Source organism: Periplaneta americana, chromosome 10 (assembly GCF_040183065.1).
Source record: "Periplaneta americana isolate PAMFEO1 chromosome 10, P.americana_PAMFEO1_priV1, whole genome shotgun sequence".
In the NCBI taxonomy this organism is placed as follows: Eukaryota; Metazoa; Arthropoda; class Insecta; order Blattodea; family Blattidae; genus Periplaneta; species Periplaneta americana.
In genome coordinates, this window is record NC_091126.1 from 53,912,527 (window position 1) to 53,939,510 (window position 26,984).

General features: G+C 34.3%; 2 protein-coding genes across 11 annotated transcripts in view; both read right to left on the minus strand.

The window, feature by feature from the left end:
* Window positions 1-374: 374 nt before the first annotated feature.
* Window positions 375-17,378, minus strand: Alg3 (Alg3, alpha-1,3- mannosyltransferase). 6 transcript variants are annotated; one of them, XR_011334318.1, is made up of 3 exons: window positions 15,852-17,378; window positions 13,622-13,730; window positions 375-5,047 (listed from the first exon to the last, which is right to left on the minus strand). XR_011334318.1 is itself a non-coding variant. In XM_069837492.1 (2 exons), the coding sequence occupies exon 1, from the start codon at window positions 17,164-17,166 to the stop codon at window positions 15,859-15,861; it is 1,308 nt and encodes a 435-aa protein (XP_069693593.1). In that variant the 5' UTR covers window positions 17,167-17,378; the 3' UTR covers window positions 375-13,730; window positions 15,852-15,858. The 6 variants fall into 6 exon arrangements, 2 of the variants coding, with proteins under 2 accessions (XP_069693593.1, XP_069693594.1); XR_011334316.1 differs by having other exon boundaries at window positions 375-7,862; XR_011334315.1 differs by having other exon boundaries at window positions 7,652-13,730.
* Window positions 17,379-22,800: 5,422 nt separating this feature from the next.
* The window catches only part of mei-9 (DNA repair endonuclease XPF mei-9), an 81,275-nt gene continuing 77,091 nt past the window's right edge, over window positions 22,801-26,984 (minus strand). For 4 of the 5 annotated variants that reach the window (XM_069837494.1, XM_069837496.1, XM_069837497.1 and 1 more), the window contains one exon: window positions 22,801-23,007. The gene's annotated coding sequence lies outside the window, so the exon portion shown is untranslated. The remainder of the gene's footprint in view (window positions 23,008-26,984) is intronic. The other variant, XM_069837498.1, reaches the window with a different exon arrangement.

Consider the following 26,984-nt stretch of genomic DNA (forward strand, 5'->3'; position numbering starts at 1 on the left):
GTAACAGTCATTAAAAGATACAAGATTGGTGGAGGAAAGAATGGGCAGCTCCGATTTGTACTATATTCAAAGTGGGCTACATCTTAACAATGAATGTGTACTGTACTGTACTGTACTGTACTGTACTGTATTTTCGTGTTGTTACATTTTCACGTCAAACCTAAATTCGAGCAAAATTTATTTTAGAACGTATAAACGACGTTTCGTATCTCCTCAGGTTGAAAATACGATCATGAAAGTATAAAAATCGTAAAATGTATAACCAAAATAAATTAACATGGAAAGTATAGGACTTCAGAAAAGGATGTGTAAGTGTGAAATGTGTAAAAGAAATTTTACTGTATAAAAGTATAAATGAACTCAAGAAAATGAAATATGTTCAAATTTTTATTTCAATTATAAAAACATGCCATACACACAAACGCTTATAACTTACAATAATAACAATATATTGCTATAGTATATAAATTCAATAACATTTTACATAATTCGTCAGAGTTAAGGTAAAAGGTCGTAATCCTCAAAAATTGAAACATTGAGATTTTCACACCATACTATTTGTTTATGTCTGTTTATTCTATGTTTATCAAAAGGATTTAACCTCCAACAATTATTTTTGAAATAATTAACAATTTTTAGAATTTGTGATCCTCATTCTTTTAATATATACCTTGATAAAACGCTTTCCCTCTCGGTATTGTATTAGCATTTTACGGAATGTTGTTTTTTATTAATAATGACAATGAGGTTATACTGTGAAGTCGTGTGGCTTACTCATAAATAAATGGAATAACATACATAAATCGTTTCTAGCTCTCCTGAAGTTTTTTTTTTAAACTAAAGGTTACGACCTTTTACATTATCACTGACTATAATCAAAATAGTTTAAACTCTGACAATTAAAATAAATCATCACAATAAACACCCTAAACACCCGATTTTTAGAGCTGATAGAAACATTAACTTTCAAGTTCAAATATAGTAAAATGTCTAGTTTAAATTCATCAATGAGAAAGAAACAATATCTATAACTTAACATACAAATTCTATTCTTTCTAATAACATGAAAATTAATACAGAGAAATGAAAAGTGAAAACAAAAGAGAAAGTAGAAAGAGACATCGCAGTTTTCTATAAAAATAGCTATGAAATTTAACAAGTGAACACCTTATTTTAAAAGGAGACTTACAAACGTTCATTTACAACATGTCCACACCTGTGGAGTAACGGTTAGCGCGTCTAGCCGCGAAAACCAGGAGGCCTGGGTTCTATTCCCAGTTGGGGCAAGTTACCTGGTTGAGGTTTTTTCCGGGGTTTTCCCTCAACCCAATATGAGCAAATGTTGGGTAAATTTCGGTGTTGGACCCCAGACTCATTTCACCGGCATTATCACTTTCATCTCATTCAGACGCTAAATAACCTAAGCTGTTGAAAAAGCGTCGTAAAATAACCTACTAAAATAAAAAAATTTTACAACATGACGATTTAAATATAGAAGTTTATTACAAAACAGCTATTAAAAGGGAAAACATCATCCCAACTATAGACTGGAAATAGTAAGAGTGAGATCCAGGTGTGTAAATGTAATCAACACATCCATTCCTGTGATGTTTGTGTTATTGTGTTAAACAAAAGAGTAAAGTGGTGTTTGTCAACAACTTCAATGTTTTTCTTTATGTTTAAATTTGTCAGGCACATTTTTATTAATATTCTTCACTCCTCTCCACTCTATTTAACATTTACTATTATAAATAATTCATAAAATTATCACTAAAATGCAAATTCATACAACAAAACAAGAAATATAAAGAAGAAAACATATTAAGCCTGAACAAACAATGAATGCATACCTTAAAAAATCCTTAGAGGACTTTCCTCCATTAAATACAATATTCTGGTAGGGAAGAAAGGAAATGTACAGAAGAAGACTACAGTCACGCTCAAACCTCCTGACGTTTTGCGAGTGCCAGTAACATGTGAGCACAACATTGTCACAACTCCTCTCTCTGTCTCTCTCTCTCTCTCTCTCTCTCTCACACAGTGGCAGTAGTTTTAAAACTGTGGAGCATGATCCTTTACCTGAGATTTGTTTCATAGGGAGATGCAGAAGGCTTCTTAATAATGATGATGATGATGATAATAATAATAATAATAATAATAATAATAATAATAATGATAATATATTATCAGATTTCATGAAATGAAATTAAAAGCCACAAAATATAGAAAAATTAGTTGAGTCAGACGTAAATAATCATAATCGCCGAGTTTATATCAGTTTTTGTAATAGTTTTACTTTTATTGAGGTTAATAAAGTTGTCGAATAACACAAAGCCGCAGTGTGATAAAATAAATTGAATGATAAACTTAATTTGAAATAGTAATTTTCTGTACAAATGAATTGATATGACCCTAAACAGCATTATGTCCATGCTGTCAAAACATATTCTTGCAAAAATAGCGGTTATTATATGCCTGTACATTTCATATATAACACCTTTATAAAATACCTTGTTTATTGCACTCTAGTCCCACATAGTACGCTATTTTTGTGGAATATTTTCTATGTAAGTTTTAGCAATTTACTGTAATAGCAATGAAACATTTCGGCCATTGAATGGAAATTTTTGCTGGTCAGTATGATGTCTTTTAATGTACTGAAGTGTCTGTGAGTACTACAGTAGGCTTAATGTATAGTCAAAGTTATCTTATTATAACAAAAATTGGTAAATATATTTTCCAGGTCGAATAAACATACAGAAATTTCACACAAATTAATGTAAATTGCCAGATCCTCAATTTGTTTCTCGTATTACTGTCCATATGTCTGGCAGTTATCCTACTACAGGACTAACCATATGGATACATCTGTAAAGACTTGTGATTATGCAAATAGTACAAAGTTACCTCAACTTTCATAAGTAGGTACTGCACTTGAAGCATTTGCCTCTAGGTATTGGTACTCATATTATGGAAGAGTGATGGTCCAAACATTCCTTATTATTAATTTAACAAGCAGTAAAGTCTTTTAATGAACCACCCATTTATAAACTTATATTAAATAGTTGAGCTTCTTGAAAATGACTCTCTTCTTCTTCAGTTTCATAATCAATAATCACTGTCCTTCAGATTGAACAGCAAATGCACATGGCAGGCACCATTAGTTGCATTATTATGCAAATTCGGTGAAGGACACTGTGCAGTTTCTAAATGTAAACATAATAATTACTTCTTTAACAAGACGGACTTAAACTGTGGAAATAAAAACACATTTATTACTGTGAATTGGTTCGAAACATACATAATCACCCACATACCCACAAAATGTTACACATGATTGGACTAGATATCATAGTATAAAAATCATCACACACACATTCACATAAACAATCCAAAAGCTGAACACTCAGAAAAAATGTCTCAGAGAAGGCAAATTTTATTTGAGAAAGTCTCTAAGAAATGTCCAACAATTAAAGTCAATTAAAATTACATATTATAAAAATCTACGTATATCAAATGACATTACAGATATAAATATCATTTGATGTGGTAATACATGGTACTATTTTAAAGAAGAGTTTTCAATAAAATACACATACATAAGAGTAAGAGAAGTTGTACCCAAATGGACATTTTTAGTTTCCACTTTTTGCTAAAAATCTGAAAACCTTTCCTGTATTCTTATGGATTATTTAACCATTGACTAAAGTCGACGGCAATTCGGAAGGCAGTAGTCTGCTAGCGTTTGCGTCGAGAGAGACAGATAGAGAGAGCAAGGCAACATACAACATTGCCACATCGTACTTCACACGCACGTGCAATACAAATAGCACAGGAGAGAATTTAAATTAGCAAAAGACAATAATGACCTTAGCCATCGACTACAGTAAGCATGACACCAAACAAACCCTCTTTCCTTCACTAACAATATTCTTTGCACTGTTCTCAATCCCACATCACATGTTTCTGCAGTTGTTTCTTGCGCATTGGCAACGTTGCAGCCAGCATCATGATGGCCAGCAGCGTTCTGCTCGTCAATATTTTTAAAATAATTATACACCTTAAACAATATTTTCCGCACCTGCCTGTGCAATACTTGTTTTTTTACAGTCTCTTCTTTCATTTATTTATCTTACACACACACAGTAAACGTAAGTTTTACTTATTCAATGTATTGAAACACTCACACGTGAACAAACGATTTTGGGAAGTACTTGTTATAGACTGATTTCGATTGGTTCTACTGTACAAGCTTGTGACGTCACATACCAGAAATGCTACAGCGCATGTAGCAGCTGACCACCTTCTGAAATGCCGTCTAGTCTCTATATATATCTATATATATTTTTTAGTTCATTTCTTGATTAATTTGTTTTCAATTTCTTTCATGTCTACAAAATGTCCCAAGATACAAAGCAAGATTGTATCTAGAGATGGGGTATGTTACACTTTGGAATAGTTAAGTATATCTAAAAGGACAAAGTAAATTGAACACACAATTCAATAAAAAGATAATTACTCGTAGTTAGTTTTAAATAAAAGAGAAAATGTAACCATAATCTTTAAAGATAAATAAATGTGTAAAGGGAAATAACCATACAAAGAGAAAAGTAGTCATGTATTCTACCCCCCCCCCCCTCAGCAAATATCCTGCAAAGGAAATGAGAAGTGTGTATTTTTTGGTTTGTCTTGACTAGAACCTCATATTAGTTCAAGTACAGTTTTATTAAAAGTAATGTCATCTCAAAATATAAAAAGACCAGCGGAATTGGTATTATAAAGAAAAAATAAGGCACTTTAATATAAAGTTTTTCTCAGGTTTTCTCTCTTTCAGTCAACTATTTCTACAATTCTTTAACTTTTTTATTTTAGGTTTATTTATAGCCACTTTAACTGTCTCTGTTGGGGATGGTACATCGAATTTCTATTTTGCTGCCAAATACCAGCCAGTTCTCAGATGTTCCACTGCTGTGGATAGTGAAACGAGAGTGTCCAGGTTCAAATCCAGGTTGGGGCGAGTTACCTGGTTGAGGTTTATTTCTCAAACCTTTAAGAGCAAATATTAGGTAACTTTTGACACTGGACTCATTTTGCTGGCATTATCACAGGCATTTCACTCAGATATTAGATAACGAAAGCAGTCAATAAAGCATCGTAAAATAACCCAATGAAATTCTTTGGTCAGCGGGATAACGCACATAAGTAAAAAAATTCGATTTTTCTGTTGTACCTAATCACATAAATCAAGCATTTTTTCTAATTTTTTTAAAAATAAAATTTCTTGCATTTTAAACTGAAAAGGGTCTTACTTTAACAAAAATACATGAATTTTATTATTGTACTTATATTCAGTTAAGAGAAAATTAAAAAAAAATTCTCTCCTGAAAAATTCATTTTTTTTGACATGTGCCATTTCCTGCCGACCAAAGAGTTGTTCTTCGGTTCCTTCTCTGTACAAGAAAAAAAAAATGGGATGTAACAAACATTAAGTTTCATTTAAAAATCTGTTACTTATGGGACTGCAGTCCTGTTTCCTTAGATATTAGGGAAATTCCATTTCTTCCCAAAAATCTGAGAACTGATCAGTTTGTCAGCACCCATTATAACTTTGATATACGTTGTAACATCGTATAAATATGCACTATAAATTTAGTAATAATTTAAAGGTAAGTTTCATTACTTATGAGATTTTAAGGTGATTGGGTAAGAGGCGCCTACCTTCTACATACGTCGTTTTTCCACTAACTTCACCCCACTGGAAGTACTACGTGTCTCTGTGTATTTAACTGATTATAATGTTGTTCTTTATATTGCGCCAGTGAGGGGCGGTACCCCCACAACAAACACAAAATTACATTCCGAATTAGGTTGAGATATAGCTAACACAAAGTACTATCCTCTCACCTTAATTGTTTATGGAAGTGGCCGCACCTTCTGTTTCGTCCTCTGTGACGAATGGGATTGGTTTTATTCATTTCTTCTGTATTTAATATTACTAGTAATTAGCAAAATGTAATTTAAATATTTTAACTAACATGTGGAAGTCCACACCTGTGGAGTAATGGTTAGCATGTCTGGCCGCAAAACCAGGTGGCCCGGGTTCGATTCCCGGTCGAGGCAAGTTACCTGGTTGAGGTTTTTTCCGGGGTTTTCCCTCAACCCAATATGAGCAAATACTGGGTAACTTTCGGTTCTGGACCCCAAACTCATTTCAATGGCATTATCATCTTCATCTCATTCAGGTGCTAAATAACCTAAGATGTTGATAAAGTGTCGTAAAATAACCTACTAAAAAAAAAAGAAAACATGTGGAATGGCAATTTGACACTTGACCACTAACACCACTCACCCCAGGCTCCTCAACTAACATTTGTATACCACTAGGTCCGCTCCCATTCTCTTTAAACTCCACAACTGAGACTGGTATAGTTCGACTACAAATTAGTGTACTAGTCTCGTTATATAATTCCAATTAAATAAATATGAGAATTTTGTAGGACAAAAGAAAGAAATTTCCGTAGCATAGATTTTATAACATGGCGCCATCTGTTGATGTGTATTTATAAACAACAATTAATATTAAGTGAAATATTTTCAAGTCCACCAAATCGCTTCATAGCTCAGTGGTAAGGCGTCTGATTATAAATCCAAAGATTTTTGGAACGAAACCCAGTGGCTGCACATAAGGTAATTTAAAATTAAAGATTTGTACTAATAAAATTAAATTTAAGATTCATTAAGTTGTATTGAGTGCCAAAAAGTATTTTTAACTATAAATATTATAAGAAAAATTGAAGTACAGTAAACTGGGGTTACTCTGAACAGAAAGGAAACTTTGTACATTTTTTTCAGAAAATCATATTTAGGTTTCTACATGCTGGACTTGTTACAGATAGAGGTACATTATCATAAAATTATTCTCATACCAAATTTACCTCCATCTATAAAAAGTGCAGCATATAGAAACCTAAATAGAATTTTCTGAAAAAATGTTCGACGTATCCTCTGTGTTCAAAGTAACCCCAGTTTACGGTATAAATAAACCATTTAATGAATGCGGATTTTCTACTGTCCCATAACTAACAGGAGTTAAATATTTCGTCTTGCATTGAAATGAGATTTTGGATTCTTGATTTTGATATCATGTAAGGAAAATCATTGTGCTGAATTAGATTCAAGTCCGTATTTTATTAAACTATAAATCCTACTTCAGTTTAATAAAACGTATTGCAAAATGTCCTGTATGTAACACACAAATACTGTGGCTTTACCCATATGTGCCTACAGTGTAACAAAATTTTTCATAGCTGAAATGCACAATAATGATTCACTCATCATCATTAAATTTAACACAGTAATAGTGCCTCAATTTAAAATGCAAGCACAAGTTTCTAAAATATCACTATGTCTTACATGAATTGGTGTTTCTTTAAAAATTACTCAAATTACTATGACACATAAAAAATTGTTTCAACTTCATTTCTTTTAAAAAAAAAAAAAAAAAAAAAAAAGCAATAAATTCCTAAATGCTATACTTTTTAAAATTCTGAATTCTGCCTTTCTTAGAAAACTGTACAAAATTTACACATTTATGAAAATAGAAATATCCTATGTATGAGCAGTTTACTAGAATATATTAACAATTACTTACCATAAAGTGGAGTGAAATTGATTTTGGGAGGCGTCTTTGATACCCTGTTCTTTGCGCCAAACTTAATTAAATTAAGCGGAGCCAGTGGAAATAGATTCGATCTATTCAGAACAATAGTTACATGAACATTGTATTCAAACAACTGTGAGTTGTTATGGCTGCCTGAAGCATTTGTTCAGTACTAAATTCTGGTCTGAAATTAATCCCAGAGCTGTGGATGAAAAATAACTGCTGAAAACTTTGAATGCCTAAATGTAAATATTAAATAAAATACATGATCTTTTATAATGGATGAAATGCCGTTTCTTCTATAGTTATTGGCCAAAAGATGAAATTTTAGCATGTCGAATTTAGTCAGAATAATTTGAAGTGTTTCGTGGGGTCAGGTTGATTGCTACAATTAGGCGACATTGATATAGATCAAAGTCCATTACTTTATTTCAATAATTTTTTTTTTTCAGATGTTACATCAATAAAGTTGGAGGTAGACCATACAAAATTTATACCGATCATCAATTGAATGAAGCCATTGAGAAGGTAGAAGACGGCATGATGTCCATGAAGGCAGCATCGTGGTATTATAAAATATCATAGGGTACAATAAATAACAAGTTTCAGGGAAAACATAGTAGGAAAACTGGAGGTCAATGCATTTTCTCTCCTGCTGAAGTGACAATAATAAATACTGCCACAAAATGCGAAGATTGGGGGTTTCCCTTAAACTTATTCCATGAAAACTATAGAAGAATATTTTCAGAATTTGGAAATGACACTCAGAGCTGTCCCAGCAGAAAACGTCTTCAGTTAAAAATGTTTCAAAACATCCAGGGAAGTTCAAAGGAATTCATCGCTAGAGAACTAAATATCCAGAGAAAATTTCAAACCACACTCAAAAGTGCTACAACAACAATGGTTTGTAGTACACTTCTTTCAGTATATATTGTATACAAGTCCCGACAGAAACAAAATACATGGAAAGAAAATGGCTCACAGGGTGCACAGTGCTGAAAAGCCTTATTGCAGTAACGTCTTTTGCTGTAACCATACTTCCCAGAGTGCTGCATTGGAGTTAAATCCCTCGCTTGAACTCGGTCGAGTATTGCTGCCTCGAATGAGATAATGTCTGACGTGATACACTCGTAGGAAACACAAGAACAGTATAAGGTCATCTCATCGACATGTCTTATCTTGTATGGAAGGCGACAGATAAGATACACAGATGTCTTACATTGTAAAAATAAGGCTTTATTTTCTGCGTTTATGACAAAAGTCTAATGGAACGTACCAAAAGAACAGTAACATGGAGTTCTAAATGAAAGAGTATGAAAAAACTTAGATATACAATTATTATTGTTAATTAATAATTATTCAATATTTGATTTATCACAAATATATGTCCATACATAGTGTTCCACCTATATACTGCGAGAATGTAGAAACGTTTTACAAATTATTATTGATATAGCACTAGATTAATAACAATATTAGTTCAGAGATGTCACAGAAAATACAGTACAATAAAACGAATAATCATGCTATACAACTGCTACAGACGCAAAGATTGAAACACTAGTTATTATGATTATTATTATTATTATTATTATTATTATTATTACTAGGAAACTTGGTACGGTTGTTGCATTACCGTGATTGTGTTCTCTGTTTATAATAATTACATTCTCATCCAATAACATCTATCAGATATAGCAAAAACAAAATCATTCCTGTGTGGCGGGGGGGGAACATTTACCTAAAACATTTATATTACATTTTAAAGCAGTCTGTAGTTGTACTATAGTGACGTTAGTTAAACACTGCAAAGTTTTGAAGTCATAAACATCTATGATGTTAGTACCCAGTTCATACTGTACACTTAAACGTTAAATTTCTTCCCGACGCTATGAATGAACAGAATATCATTAACCCTATCTGCATCGAGCATGTTTCTTTTTTCTGATATTAAATTACCTGCTGCACTGAAATTCCTTTCACTTGCTGCAATTGTGGCAGGAATATAGAATATTCTGGCTACTTCTGCAAGTTTAGGATAAACATTACTGTTTTTCTTCCACCAGCAAAGAGGTTCATCATCATAAACATGTTCCCTTGCGATGTACAAATCTATTTCATTTCCCGTAGGCTCGTCACCATCTTCTTGCCATTCAGCAGTCACTTCAGTTTCTTAGTGGGTAAGGGTTGTTGGTGTATATCGGACAGAGCGCCAACGAAGTTTTCAACTTCAGAACACATTCGTCTCACAGTACACAGCATTTCCTTTCTCTCTAGTGCTCTGAGCTGTTTGAGCTTTCTGAACGATGACCAAAGGAAAGTACCGATCTTGTGGATATCTTGAATTTTAACTTTATCCTCCAATAAACGAAGTGCACGTTCTTTGAGTTTTGTAATCTCTTCAATTTCCTCACCAGTTATCGCACAGTGTTTCTTGAGTTTATGGACCCAAAGAAATACAAGTTGTATAGTGGGATAGGTATCTCCTTGAAGTGAGTTGGTAGCTTCTGTGAAGGGTTGTAAGAAGTCTCTAACATGCAGTGCCAAGTTGTTTTAGTAGCCTTGTAGTTTTTCTGATGTATTCTTCTGTGTCAGCACTTTGACTACTTTATCATACTCCACAAACAATGAATTGTATATAGACTACTCCACCTAGTAACCACCTCCTGTTTCAGTGTATTTTGTACACACTCCACTGCACCAGTCTTCTTCATGTAACGAATTACATGTTTTGCAGCATCAATTGTACGTTGACACGTAGGTAACTCATTTTTCAGAAATATGTCATCGAATAGGTGTCTTAGTACAGTATTCAAACAGTGTGCAATGCATGAAAAATAAAAATAATTCTCCAGAGCTTTTCTAATGTTTGGTCCTTGATCTGTCATGAAGGATATCTTCTCCCTGTGTTCTGGAAAATTCCCAACTCTGTCATCTTTTCATCAATCTCCTCTCTGATCTTTTCTCCCATCTTACTTTTGTCTGGAAACTGTGTTGTAGCTAAAACGCAATTCTTCGGTGACAATTCATAGTCAATAAAATGGGCAGTGATGGTGAGGAAACTTCTATTTTTGTATGGATAAGTCCATAAGTCTACAGTACAAGCACAACTGCAATTTTCAGCAGCATAAATGATTTTTGGCATCACCTTTTCTCTAATTTCATCTGCTTGTGCATGAATGTTCCTGGAGATAGTTGTAGGATGAGGAAGAACATCATTAACATTTACATCTATATTAATAAGTTTTTGAGAATAGTTTTGAAATCCTGTACCCGAAAAAATATTAAATGGGCGAAGATCACTTGTGCACATTTCGACACACTTCTGTGTAACACACTGTTTTATATCAATTGGCACATAATCAGAGCTTCTTCTTTCTGGACGAAATTTACACACGTGTCTTCAGATGAGTTGTAGCAGAAGAGAATGACAGCAAAGTTGAACAATGTTTACAAGAAACGTAACCCACCTTTTTATCATCCTGTGAAGTCACATGTAAGAATTTGTCCCATACATCACTCTTCATACCAACTTTTGCACTTAACTTGTATTCCTTGTTGAGTAGTTTCAACTTCATCACATCTTTTAGCTCGCGCTCCATTTTTTATAGTGTACTACTTGTCAGTAACAAGAATGAATGCCTAACACTAGGCTTATACCGTTCAAGGATTTGTCACTTGCGAGGCTTTTACCCATCATGCATATATGCTACCTATCGGATTATGCTATGAATTACCTGACGCTCGAACTATAACATCCAATGCAGACCACTGGTACTCCCCATGGGTGAATGGATGCCGTAACATTTCAAGACATATCTACTTTTCCCATATAATAGCTATTTTATCGAAACCTACCACAAATGACAAAGAGTCTATTCTGTTTATATTTCCACATAAACTAGATGTACTCAAGATGTAAATTCACTTGATTATATTCAACAAACCTAAGTGGTTCAAAATGATACTTTTCTGTTCAAAAAATTAGTTTTTAAGTATGTAGTGTCACAAATTAAAATATCTTTCTTTGATATTTGTCACTATAAATAACTAGGTAGTAATTAATGCTTTGTACTCCATGTTTCGTCAAAATATATGTAACATTATTTCAATTTTTGTAGTTATTTCATAGTATAAACTAGAATATATAGAAGATCAAACTCACCCCACAGCCCAAAACATTAAAAATAAATACAAATTTCTTTGTAAAATTTAAAATGTGGCGAGATTGATCTTCCTTGCCACTATACATGTATCCTACTGCATTTACAACATGGGTATCAAAGCCGCCCCACTCATAATATAAGTTTGATTGTCTAATTTTTATTTTATCTTACATAGAACTCGTTATCTTTGAAAGCTAATTTTTTCAATATATTTTGAAGTATGCTCTTTACAATGTTAATTTTATATCTGAAATTAACTGTACAGTTCTTGCTCAATTTAACTTTAACAAATAAAATCGATCAATGTCACCCCATTCCAAGGTACCATGTATGGGTGGAATACAAGGAAGAGTTATTTTCCCGATCGAGAAATTGGATGACGTAATATGCCTATATGACGTCACATATATCCACACATTACATTGCAAGTACGAAAAATTGTTTTATTCAAAACGTGGCAATTTCACTTACCTCAATAAGACTGATGGAATATAAAAGGGAGTGGTGTAGTGAATCGATTTAAAGACGTAGGTATGTAGAGTAAGACAATTGATAGTGGATAAGTGTAGTAATGCCATCATTCAGATATTTATCATATTAGTTTCTTGTGCAATTTAAGTTAATTAATTCGTGATCTATTTGTCATATTAACCATAATAACGTTAATAGCAAACTAATGAATTCAGTTCGATTGTATGATAATAAAGTCATATATTTAATATCTTTGGAAGTATTTGATGTTAATTGTGTATAAGTAAAATTTTTAAGGGTTTGTTCATAAAAGAATTCGTAGCATAATGACTATGATGGTGGTTCACAAAACGAAAGGTCCCAGGATCGAATCCTGATATATTCAAAGGTAAGTTATGTATTCCATTTTAATATAGCAGTTAGTAGAATAAAGTAGGTAGCGGGAGAAAGAAAGAAAGAAAGAAAGAAAGAAAGAAAGAAAGAAAGAGGAAAATATGTGAGGGAGTGCAGTGCAGTGGAGTGGACTGATGTAGGGTGGGAGAAAGAAAAGCGGGGTGTCAGAGACAGCAGCTCCGATTAAATTAATATTTCGAATTATTGCCATCATGCATGACGTCATATATCGTCATCAATCTCCTACTGATCTGGAAAAGCAGCGACTTATTCTTGGATTTTACCCATGTATGTGTATATGTAACCATAAAATTTGAAGTGTGTTATAAATTTATATGTGGTTTCATTTTCTTCAAAATGAATTCTTCAACAGTGATTAAACAATTTAACGCATAACTTAGAGCTTATAATTCCTAAGAAAGTTCATTCAGGTTCCACACAAGACATTATTCAACTTCCAGCTCCAATAACTGGCTATACTGTTTATTTATTTAGATTTTCGCCAGTCTCCCAGATGTATTCAAGATCACAGCATTCTTTCAAGTTATTAAAGTTATTCTCTACATCCTTAACACTTCATGAATCATGGATATCCTCCCATTTACAGTGGATGCTGAGCAGCAACATCAATTCACAGAACTTTAGTAGTTAATCAGAAAAAAAAAAGAATACTTTACTTCTTAGTAACTTCAAGAAAACTTTTTTGTGAACAGTTTATGCTGAGAAAATGTTTTCAAGTAATATCCATCATTATAAAGCGGTACTGTAACAATTTTATTTGGCCTATTAAATTATTTTTTCTTAAACCACTTAGAATGTGATGTAAACTAAAGTTGGAAACAGTGGCAATTCTTAATTCTTCACACAGACATTATACATCACAAAAACGGAAATCTTCTCATTCACTGTAAGATCCAATGACTCTCCTTACTCTCAGAGCAAAACAGATCTTCATCATTACAAATCCATTCCATATTTTTGTTATTAGTATCGACATATGTAGCTGATGAATTCTGAATTGAACTGGATTTTCTGATGATCTGTAAAAGTGCAATAAAGCAAATTTATGAAAAGCATTTTACAGAAAATTACGTATGTAACTTTCTTCACATATTATAAACTCTGATGCACATTTTATAAAAGTGTAAATATATCTAACACTGAATAAAGTCAGCAATTCGAATAAAAAAAAAGTATTTTTATTTGGAAACTTCGGTAAATATGGAGGACGATCACTCCACGATTTTTCAACATTTTTTTTTTTTTTTTCACAAACGACGATTTTATGTTACATTTTCGAAAGGTAATAGAAAAAAATTCCGGAAACATAGAATTTCTACTATAACTTAACATAACCTATCACAACCTATACTATGCTGACGTAACCCTAACTAACCCAAGCAAAACTAAGCTAACATGGTAATGTTATGTTAGGTTAGGTTAGTTTAACTTATATGATTACAAACAATAAAATGCAATTAATATTAACATTGCAATGTTTTCTATGCGAATCCAGGGCTACCATGAGATAATGTTTCAATCATCGGCCAAAGAAATAACGACAATAATAACAACTTAACATTACAATACATAATATGAGGGTGGGCCCAAAAGTAACCGAAACCGAACTGTTGCGCGCGCATGCTTTGTAGTTACGAGTTGTGCTGTCAGGTAGTGTTAGTTTGGGGTCTCCCGCGATGGTTAGTGAGCTGATGTCAGTCTGAGTTCAGTGGTTTGTTTGTGGTGCTGTGTTGTTTGTGTTCCTGTTTCAACCGTTTGGCGATTAGTGAGATGGCCGACCACAAGGAACAAAGAGTGTGTGTGAAATTTTGTTTTCTCTAAGGGAAAACTGCAGCCAAGACCATTGGGATGCTTCGGCAAGCCTTTAATGATGATGCTTTGGGGAAATCGCAGGTCTACGAGTGGTTTTCCCGTTTCAAATCTGGCAACATGTCAACTGAAAACATGCCATGCCCCGGGCGTCCTTCGACAGGAAGAAATGACGAAAACATTGCCAAAATCAAACGTGCAATTGATGAAGATCATCGAAAGATCATTGACGAAGTTTCTGAGCAAACGAACCTGTCATGGAGCACGGTCCAGTGAATTTTAACCGAAGATTCGCACATGAAACGGGTGTCTGCAAAATTTGTTCCTCACTTGCTCACAGATGACCAAAGAGAAAACTGCGTGAGAGTTTGCTGTGACTTGAAGAGTGAAGTGCAGAACGATCCAAATTTTCTTAAAAGAATTGTGACTGGGGATGAGTCTTGGTGCTATGGGTATGATCCAGAATCAAAGCAAGCATCGGGCCAATGGAAAACACCAAATTCACCACGACCCAAGAAAGCACGTTAAGTGCGATCCAATGTGAAAACAATGTTGATTTGTTTTTTTTATGTGAATGGCATTGTCCACAAAGAGTTTGTTCCACCAGGACAAACAGTGAACCAACATTTCTTGGATGTGTTACGAAGATTACGAGAGAGTGAGCGACAAAAATGGCCCGAAATGTGGAGAAATGGGAACTGGTTGCTTCACCATGATAATGCTCCAGGCAACACAGCTCTGACGGTCTGACAGTTTTTGACAAACAGCAACAACATGGTGCTTGTGCCTCATCCACCCTACTCACGCGATCTGGCCCCATCGGACATTTTTTTTTGTTTCCACGGATGAAGAAAGGTCTGAAAAGAAAGTGATTCAGTGATGTGGATGACGTCAAAGAAAACACACTAACGGCTTTGAACAGTATCCTGCCTCAAGGGTTCCAGCACTGTTTTCATCAGTGGAAAAAGCGTTGGGACAAGTGCATTAATGCACATGGACAATACTTTTGAAGGGGGTTAAAGTGCTGTGAATGTAGAGTTCAATAAAAATGCAAAAAAAAAAAAAAAAAAAAAAGCATTCCGGTTATTTTTGGGTCCCCCCTCGTACATTCTTAAGAGAAGAAATACACATGTAACTACCGACTAATACTGAAGACTAGCTGCAAACTAAATTGATTATAGCCCTATATGACTAGTAATCAAAACCTTACCTCTTCAAAAGTAGACTTAGGCCTACAACTTTACACTTTTTGTCGCGAAATAACAGACAATATACTAGGCCTATCATTATGGTTAAGAGTGACATATAATTAAGTACTTACTTATACTTACATATTTATTATTTGTCCTTCAGATTTGGCGAACTTCTAGCAATTCCTAATAATATAATGATATGACATAAATGTAAGGCAATGCTGCTCAGATATGTTGACGGAAAAATGTTCCAACACAATTCGATTATGCCAAGAATGCACAGTCTTGCAATATTTTTGAAACGAGTTGACCAGAGAAGATATGGAAGTGTGTGAAAGTACCAAATATAGAATTGATAATGTAGGGACCTACTACAGGCTATGCCTATGAGGTTGGCAGTGAAAAGAGGATGAAGAAATAACTGTGATACAGTGTCCATATCCAGTTTTTCTTTGTGAACTGTTGCCTGTTTCTTCGCTTTCGCGCCAATACTTGTAAGTGTTGCATAGCTTCTTAGGTAGATGTATGCTGGCTTGTAAAAGTATACAAGTAAAGATATATGTAAGGCAAGAAGACTCAAGTGAAAGTATGAATTGGTAAAAATATCCTCTGGCAAAAATCTCCAATTCACCGTCCATTCATATAAAAACACGCGACCAAGATTGAATGCTCCCCGAATATATGCTATAGGATTTGTAAGAAGGAAAGGCAATCCAAGTAAAACTTGAACAAATGCACATATTGTCAATTGTATCAATGTACCTTTCAGTCCCAGGCATGTAAGATAAGCCAGAAGAATTGCTGGAGCAAAGAGAAGAATATTCATTTTTACCGACACTGCCAAACTAAAAAATAAACTTCCCAAACTCCATTTATGATCAAGAAAGAGATTTACAGAAATATAAAACAATATCATTGCCACCGGATCATTGAATAATCGTAAAACAAAAATTGAATGAATCCGATATGACGAACAACATGTTAAAACCAGAACATAAGGCGGCACTTTCTTGCTCTTCTTATAAATTCTAAATACCAAGCAGAGAAGGACAATGTAGAGAAAAGCAAATATATACTGTGCAAAACGTATGTTTTGCCCATGATTCGTAAGATAATACAGGGCTGTAAAAATATACACAAACCCCGCTGGGTATACAAGTGGACCAGTATCACCTTTCAGATGAGTATAGTCAAAAGTTCCATTCAAAACGCCCTCCACTTCTTGCATATACGCCACCCAATCAATTTCTGTGTATTTAACACGTTGGATCACAGATATATTCACTATAATTTCTGCCAGTAACAGAAGACACGCCACAAAAGTAATTCTGTTGGGATCAACCAGTAACGAATATATATTCTGCGTCGTACAGTACTTATCATAGTATGCCCTAAATATTCGAATCACATTTGGTTTACCGCTAGACTTGGACGACTTTCTTTGAGGAGCCATCTTTGAAATTTGTCACCTGCTAACTGCTGCCAACACTACAGCGTTGCCAACCTTCAAACACAAAATTATAAAAATTTCCAAAAGAATTATCGCAAACTTACAATATTAATAACAATATCATACTAACAAATCTTTACATAATACTAAATATAAATAAACTTCCAATGACTTCTCGCACAGAAGCAACAACGGCAAATACGAACATGATGCAAGCTTACTAATGACTGGGGATGAATCCGGGCTCTCCTCTGAGAATCTTGCCGAAAAGCGGGACAGATTTAGAACACTGATCCAGGGAGTACCAAAACAATAGAATAAACTCAAATGTGTTTCATTAATGTGTAATATCTTCCTACGGAAAACAAAGTGGGGGGGGGAAATGTCAGTATACGGATTCCTCACTGACAATTATATCTTAAAATACTAAAAAGAAGAGATTTGTCTGTGTTTGTCGAATGCGCAACATCATGCTTACGAAAAGGCACTTTACAGTGCCAATAATTTATTTTGTGTGAACAAATTTGGAATTTTGAAGTGAGAGGGAAAGGAAGGAATCCGTGTTCTGAAATGTATCCCAAAGTGGAATGAATATTGAGGAATGATACGATTAAAGAAAAATTATCGCATCAGGATTAAAATTATTACATAACCTAATCATTTATTGCATGGTTGGCAACGCTGTAACACTCACGTAAACACTGTTTACACTTCTTGCATGTGTTTGATACAGATATCCCAGTTCGATTACACAAAGTGAGTCTAACCCCTGATCACAATATAACGTAATCAGGGGTCTAACGCAGTTGCTAACCATGCGATAAATTATCGCTTTATGCGATATTTTAAACCCTGATGCGATATGTGACAACACCTGTAGGATAATGTGATAATTTTTCGTTACCGGTAACCATATTATTCCTTTTAATTCACACCACTTTGCTTTCCATATAAAGAAATTATCACATTAATGAAACGCGCTTCAATTTATTCTATTCTATTAGACTCTATGGATAAACGTTTTAAACCTGTCCCGCTTTCCAAGATTCTCAGGAGAGAGCCCGTATTTTTCCCCAGTCAGTACGGTAGTCTAGTAAGCTTGTAACGTGGTTTGCTAATCAGTTTTTTTTTTTTTCGAAGGAGGAACCCGCACAGTGTCACTTCCCATGATGTCACAATTCAAACTAACATTCCTTAATTTAATTAATAGTTGAACGGCATTAAAATATACTCAAACATCTGTGTGGCTGCATTTTATTATATTCACTTGCCTATGTACTTTAATACTTTACTTTCTAGTGTGTACAGCTTGGGGGTGCAAGTATAAGAGGTAACGGTAAATATCTATAAGTACTGATTCTGTCCTTTCGAGAAAAAAAAATACATTTCTCGATTGTTGATGATCATATTGCAATTTGATAGTCCATAATTTTTAAAAGGATGGAGTAATTGGAACGACATAGTCAACTTCAGTTCACACCATAGTTCCAAAGCATTCAATAAGAGTTTCTAATCAGTGATTTTGAAGTTAGTAAGATCCTTTATTAGTAGGGTGACTAGAAATTTCTTGGCAAAGAAGAAAGAGTATACTTTATGCCTTGGCAAAGGGAAATCAACAGGTCGTCTTGCGCATGAAGAAACAGTTGAGCGCATATGGGTCAGTTTCGCATTCGCGTTCATGACTTCTTAAACACTAGTCTGCAAAGCCACACACATACACAACACATCTAACCACCCCATACAACACAAACATGCTGCATTCAGGACAATGGTACACAGATTACTCAACATACCCATGAACCAACAACACTACAATGAAGAAGTGAACACAATCAAATACATAGCACAAGAAAACGGATACAATCCAAATATAATAGACAATATCATAAGGAAGACAAAACAAAAACTTAACAAACACAAACACGAGAACACAAGAAATACATCACACTAACATATGAAAACAAAAGCACACATAAGATCGCATTTTCATTCAGAAAACAGAAATACAACATAACATACAGAACAGAAAACACACTACAAAGACATCTCAATACACAACAAACACAAACAAATAAATACGACCACACAGGTGTATACAAACTCAAATGTAATAGTTGCGACAAGTTCTACATAGGACAGACAGGCAGATCATTCCAAACACACTACAAAGAACACATTAAAGCTATAACCAGAGGACACAATACATCTAAATACGCCGATCACATAACCAATACTAACCATACATACAATAACATAAATACGGACATGGAAATCCTACACACACAACCCAAGAACCAAAAACTCAACACACTACAACAATATGAAATATACAAACACACTAAAACACACCCCGATCAAATCCTCAACACACAGATCAATGTCAGTACACACACACTACTCGACTCCACACTTCAACACCTTCCAACAATAAAACACACCCTCCTAACAGGCAAAGAAGTCCGAGATGACGCCGCGATCTAGTAGGCTCTGATGATGGTGTGTGAAGCACTGAAACAGCTGTAAGCCGGACAAATATTTCATATTTAACAAGAGTAAGTCCACTAGTTCATCAATTAATTATATTCAAGAGTTAAAAGTGGTGTACGCAAGATTCAAAATGGATTACCAATGGATTGATCATATCAGAAATTATCACTAACTGCTATAATGGCCTCCACGCTCTCCCAAGTTAGTGCCATTGTGATTTTTTTTGTGTGGGAGTATGTGAAGGATTCAGTGTTTGTCCCACCATTTCCGGCTGAGCTGCCTGAATTCCAGGATCACATCATTAACACCTTTGCTGAAATTGACAAACACGCTACATCGAGTGTAGGACGAAATTTATTACAGATTTGATGTGTGCAGAATCACTAGAGGGGCACATATAGAGCACCTATAACATGTCAAAAAAACTTAGTGGTTTTTCTATGTATCTATACAGTTTTGTGGTCATAATAATATACCTGTCCTAGAGTGATTCTTTGAAACTGCTTCAGTCATTGTATGTGAGACCTACGCCACCTGAAAAACAAATAAGCACGTGGAAGTTGATCTTATTGCACCAAGTAACGTTAAAATTAACTGAATGGCTCATAGATTAGATTGCAGGGTTTGAGCCCCATGAACCACTAGACCACCAAGAACTACTTTAATTGAAGTACTCATGATTATGCCATAGGAGATTTACTGCCTTGAAATGTTCTTTAAGTTTTTGCAACGAAACAAACTACTGCAGATCGCAGAAACTTGAGAGACATCTCTCATGACGTAGGAAATGAAAGGTAATTTTGTCTCAAATCCTTTCATTCAGTGATTACTCTTTTATATAGGCCTACTGTACAGGTACGATGTAAGACCACATACTTTACCTTCCTTCCTAAGAAAGACTAACTAAAAATTTTGTCACTCTTAAATTCAATTACTCTTAGCTAGAGTTGTAAAGCTGCGGTAGACTGCCATAGCATATGAAAGTGTAGAATATGGTAGCTTTCCTAATAGCACTCATAGAATACAATGCAAACTTAGATACATCAAGCTCTGCTAGTTGCAAAAACAACAGGCTATATTATCTATCAATGCTATTAAAATGGAGGATATAATAGCAGATTCTGTAACATACAGCTTCGTGGCTACAAATCATGAGATCCCGGATTCCATTCAAGTCCTGAGCATGAAAGAGACTATTTAATACTTTCACTTGTAAAGATCTAGAAGCTATATGAGTGTACATAAAGGATTTCTGCAGACAGGAGCATCTCAATGTTCAAGTACAGTTCAGAATGCGTCCTAGCTCTGAAGTGTGGGAACTGTACGATACAAAAACCATCAACAAGAAGGAAACAAAATGCAAATATTGTGTATTGATTTACCATAATGCAGTGGCAACTGAACAATTAAGTTAGGGTATTTAAAAAATGTAAGTAAATCAATTGGACTATAAATTCAAGACTATAATAAAGTTAATTGCTATACTTCAATACCATCTCCCCCAAGGAAAGAAATCTTTGGGCCGTCCAAGAAAAAAAAAGATAAGATGCACCAAGAATGACTCACTGAGACCATAAAAGGCCATGGCCTTATACTTGTTTGAATGAGGATGATGATGATGATGATGATGAAATTAAATTATATAGCTGAGAATGGAAATAAAAAAAAACTCACTCTAACAATGAAAATTACGTAAATGAATACTACTGCCACAATCCAAAGAATAATTTCTAAAAATTTAAATCTTTAATGCTGATATTTCATTTCTAATTAAACAAATTCAAAATTCATTCATATTATTTAAGCTATAACGTGCATTTCCCTATACAAACTCTGGTAACTTCTGAACTTTATAAGTTCCAGAAACATCGTATTCCAGAAAAACCTGTTCCTAATAAGGGAAAAACCAATATAGAAAATGTCTGTGATTGTTTATGAGAAATAACACTAATTCTTTCAACACATCTAGAATTTTAACTGAATGCCTATTTGATATTTTGCACATACCAGCCATGGGCACAAGTGGGGAAGCATAGAAGGCGAATGAAGATCCCCTACCCCCCTCACGAGCCCTGGTGTGTCTCTTACTGAGACGCTCTCATGGATTCGATCTCGCAGTGGTGGAATATGTTAACAGTGCAGCCATACACTAAAGAGCTAACCTAACAGTGGAAAAAATATCTGATGCCTTAATTAAGGATTTTTTAACAAATTCACTATCAGAAAAACATTTGGAAGAATGTATTATCTCATATGAAATGATATAGCTTGCTTCTAATGCAGGATTGAAATTTGATTTTTCTTCCAATTTCATATTAAAATCTTTCACTACATCCACATATTTTGTTTTCCTGTCGTCATCTGAAATATAACATAAGCCTGCGATCTATATTCGAATTAGATTTAAGCATAACATAACACAGTAAACAGAGATTGCGTGAGAAATAAGTCTATAAAATATACATATCTTTCAAAGCCAATAATTCTGCATGAGTTTTTTAGTGCCTTCATGCATTGTTTTGTATTTTTTAACCGTTTTTAGAGTACACAATGAATTTTATCATCTTTAAATATCATGAAATATACATTTTCCCATTCTTTTCGAAACATTCAAACCTTATATTACCAGAAACGTCCATTTCGAACCCGTACAGTCATAGAGTACACCAATGACTGTATTATAGATGTTCAGGAGTAGTAAAGAAACTGCATTCAGTGCTCTGTAACCGAGGAGTGGGGGAGGGGGGTACCTGTCATGCTCCTCTTGGCCCTTAGTGCCACGAATGTTCTTGGCTACACCCAAATTACCATTCACATCAAATATAAAAATTCATAACCAGCTTACAGCTCTATGTATTTCAGTATCATACAAAAGCATTTTGTTAGTTGTCATATAATTCTATAAACCTTAATTAAATAAAAGTACTTCCTATACATGCATTCAAGTTTCTTATCTGACCAATACTACCAATTCTACGACCATTTCTACCATAGAATATCCGATTTTCGCTTTCTATCAAGACTAGTGGACCAGTATTCTACAAGGCCGCAACTCTACTCTGAGGAGAGTTTGAACGCATGAACTATTGATGAAACAGCAGGTAATAGATGGTAATAGGAGACCAATGAGGGTGACAAGTCAAAGCACAATTAACCCACATTCATTGCATATATTCTGTACTCAATATACAATACATCCAATTTAATATAATTCGATACAAAGGTTTTATATGCAAAATACAGTTTATTCATTCTCACATTGATTATCACGAGGACAATACAATCTTGTACCTCAGTAATTTTCAACATAAAAAATTTTAATCTTGATTAAAAAATTGTCGAAGCTCAAGTATCTACCTGAAACAGAACAAAAAATGAAATATATAATCAGTATTTAGTCTCTCTGCAGTTGAAGAGTACAGATTATTATGCGCACTTACGAAGCTACACATTTAAATTTAAATTTACATAACAATAATTTACAATGCTTCATTTTTAAATTTCTTCTTCACTTTCGTCAGTTCACTTACTGTTGGTCTAATATTTTCTAGACTTGTTTTGGAAACAAACCTGATATGTACTTCACATGTTACTTATTTCACACTGTGCTACATAATGTACAGCATACTTTACTCTTGAGGCAGAAAAATACTTACGAACTACATATGTCAAGCATGATTATTAAATTATCAATTAAGTGAGGAATACGACTTTATTTCGTTTATGATGCCAGAGAAATAAGTGCAAATAACCATACAGTTTATAAAATCAAAACAAATTGAAAATTCCATTGCAAATTTATCCTAGTCGCCAGTGTATCTCAGCATAATGAGCTACACTTGGGATCTGAAGTTGCACTGAGTTGTGGGTTCGAATACTGCTTCAGCTGACTACCAGATTGAGGTTTTCTTCATTTATAGATTTCCAACCATTGTAATGTGAACATCAGGTAATCCCATAACAAATTCTCTGGAATGATTCTTCATTTAATACATCCTTAAGACTTCCTTCATTAAGGAAGGAAAAAGAAGGTATATTCCTTAAGTTCAAAAACGCATTCTTGGATCTTCCTTTCAGCCATATTATTTTAAGGCTTCCTGAAGTGGTCCGATATGTTTGGTATAACAAAACATTGTTCTATACACAGAACAAATATTGCTATAGTAGGGAGCAAAGATATTGGCGGGTCGTACTTAGCACATTTTTGCACGTACCACCCCCTCTCTTCTGACCTGTCCATTGGGATGACTTGACTGGCAGGGTGTCGATGCGTTCGGGTGTAGTTGCTTGCAAGCCAATCGTTGGGTATTGAGAGAGTAGTCATCGTAGCTGTTGTCTGTACATATTCAAACAGTAATTTTCAATACTAACAGTGGAATTGCTTCTGTGCCTAGTTGAGCGACATGTCTAGAAAGGGAGCGGATATGCGGAGCCAAGCGAAAGGAATTATTTATAGTGTTTACGAATACTTAAAAAAAACTTTAATTAATACAACAAATTAAAATTTTCGTAACATGATTGAAATTCTGGTTATTAAGAGAATGAGGAAAACAGGAATTAGGTCACTATAAGTTTAAGTGAAATATTTTAAGATCTGATAGTATATTGGCAATATGCTCATTGCAGTGAAGTAAATCGTTAAAAACCATTGTGTTATTATTATTATTATTATTATTATTATATTATTATTATTATTAAATTTGCACTGATGGATTTCATTTAATATAGTATTACTAGCCATTGTTAAGTCAATTATATTATATAAAATAAAACCTGGGTACCGACACAATACTATTTACAAATTATTTACATCATCAATACCAGTAATTTTACTCACGGGACTGGCTTCATCTTTTCTTGCAACCCTTGTTTTGTTCAAAAGGTCTCTGGTCACTGCTGTCAGTTGGTCACCTGCTGTGATTCTTCCTGACGAAAGATCCCTGTTGACTTTCTTTGTCGCATTCCCAGGACCGCTGCCATCATTTTTGGCCTCATTTCTGAACAGCTGGAGCCATTCATCACTACTTCTACTCATTGTGAAGCGGATGACAATAGGACGCGTCTTCCCTGGCCTGGATGGTATGCGATGTGCTACGCTTACATCATGTTGCACCAATTCACTACCGCCTATGACTTCCGATATTTAGTCAATGACTTCATAAGTTGATTGTTCATCGATCTCCGGAACTCCAAATAGCATTATATTGTATCTGCGTATGTACTGCTGCAGATCACGCACTTTCCGTTTGAGATGGTCATTTTCTTGCACTAGCCTCTTCATCTCCTCCTGCGTGGAGTTGAGTTCATGTCTTGTGTGCGCCAATTCCTCTCTAAGACTGTCGAACTTGGAAGATATGAATTCAACTAATTTTCTTAGTTCATTCACCTCAAAATACGAATGCTATTCGATATCAGTATAGTAGTTATAAAATCATGTCGCATATTGTATACCAATAGTTTGTATGATAACAAATGAAGTGTTCACATGTGCTGTTGTTTAATGAAATAATTATAATGCTGCGCATAGAAATTACACTAAATACTGACACACAGACAGTGTTTATATATAAACACTATTTCGATGTTACAGACTTTAGGTTACGTAGCGAGGAGTGAAAGATGTTTCGGAAGCGACCCTTCGAAGAACGTTTACAGCTAAAGTAGGGGTGGAACGTGGGTTGGGTTAGTATGAAGGGGTATACCTCCATCCGCCAATATTCCTGCTCCCTACTATAGTTACCTTGTCATCTTATAATATGATGTGAATAACAATACTTTGATCTAACTAAGAAATATATCCATGATCCACTATTTAAAAATCAATATTTTTTTTTTTAAATGGTACACAGAAAGTTAAAACTTCGAAATAGGAACCTTGGCTTTCGCATATTGTCTTCGGTACTTGGGGTGAGTTTACTTGAGTGTCACTTGCACAGTATAGTGCCTTGCATCCCTTCTCTTGTCAGGACTATGACCTCCCACTTGATTTGCAGGCTTCTGACATCTTTGGCAATCCCAACATGTTGTTGTTCCAATCATGCTTCTCCCTCTTCATTTGGTAACTATTAGCTTACGTCCATTTTCACAATTTTCTGATGTTCCTTCAGTGGAGTGAGACAAGTGGCCAACAGGCTTTTCTCAGCCCCAAATTCGCTTGCAATGAAGTGTTTTCGCGTACCTTTTAAATGTTTCTAGTCTCATTCCCCATTGACATTAACATCTTTTATTTTGATCTTACTGATGCATTTAAAATGTATAAAAAAAAAGGTTTACAGAGGAAAAAAGAACTTTCTGTTTCTCATGACTGATAAATATAAATATAATAGTGTAACTGAAAATAGAGACGGGTGGTGCCATAATCCATCACAAAAAAAGGCATTTGGAAAACATCTCATATTAAAAATGTCTGTTTTAACTTGCCTCCTCTCAACTTGTCCTGGGAAAGTATACAATGTTAGGCAACTGCCTTGCTAACATTTCCGAGTTTTCTTGAATTATTATGTAAATTATTAAAAAGTTATTCTCATTAATTTTGAAGATATTTCTACAAACAATATGTAACATAGAAACTTAATAACAGCTAGATGTTAACAGTGGAAATAAAATATTTTATTTATCCCCTTTTAATTTTGAAATAAATGGATACAAAAATATATGCTAGTACTCTCAAAAGAAAGTTCAAAAACCAACTACACTTACTTGGTTAACTAAAGGTAGTATAAAATCTCAAATCAGTTGTCAATTTAATATAATTGATGAAATAGGTAAGCTTCGCAGTTTTTCTGTTACTTCTAAAATCATTGGCACTATAAAGTCTGGTACAATATTCTTTGAAAGTCAATATCTTCTTAGAATGTGTCACTTCATTTTTCAAGAGGATTGTCATAGTTCTGAATTACACATGATACATTCTCAAATAAATCATTTGCTAAAATGCGGTACATATACTCTATGAAATCATCTTGTAGAATTACATCCATGATGGCAGCAATCGTCAAACTAACCTCTAAAACATATTGGTTCATTGAGAGATCACAGTATATGCACGGAGCATAACAGGAACCAACAAACTAACAACTAAAGTCACCAATTTCTTCTTAGCCAACTAGAAAATCTACTACAACAGCCTATGGAGACTGGTTTTTCTCTACATGAATATTAAAGATACTTTAATAACTAAGAAAAGAAACTTCATTTTAGTGCTTCTATATAATATAGGAAAAGGAAGCTATATGAATGAGAGGTCTACACAAACCAAACCCGAACTGAGGCTGAGAATGTTTTCAAAAATAGTGCCTGAACCTGCCCAAAACTTCAAAGCATCCAAAGAGTCA

Excerpts from the sequence above, each read along its gene's own strand:
- Alg3 (XM_069837492.1), bottom strand. The coding sequence starts at position 17,166 with ATGGCTCCTCAAAGAAAGTCGTCCAAGTCTAGCGGTAAACCAAATGTG.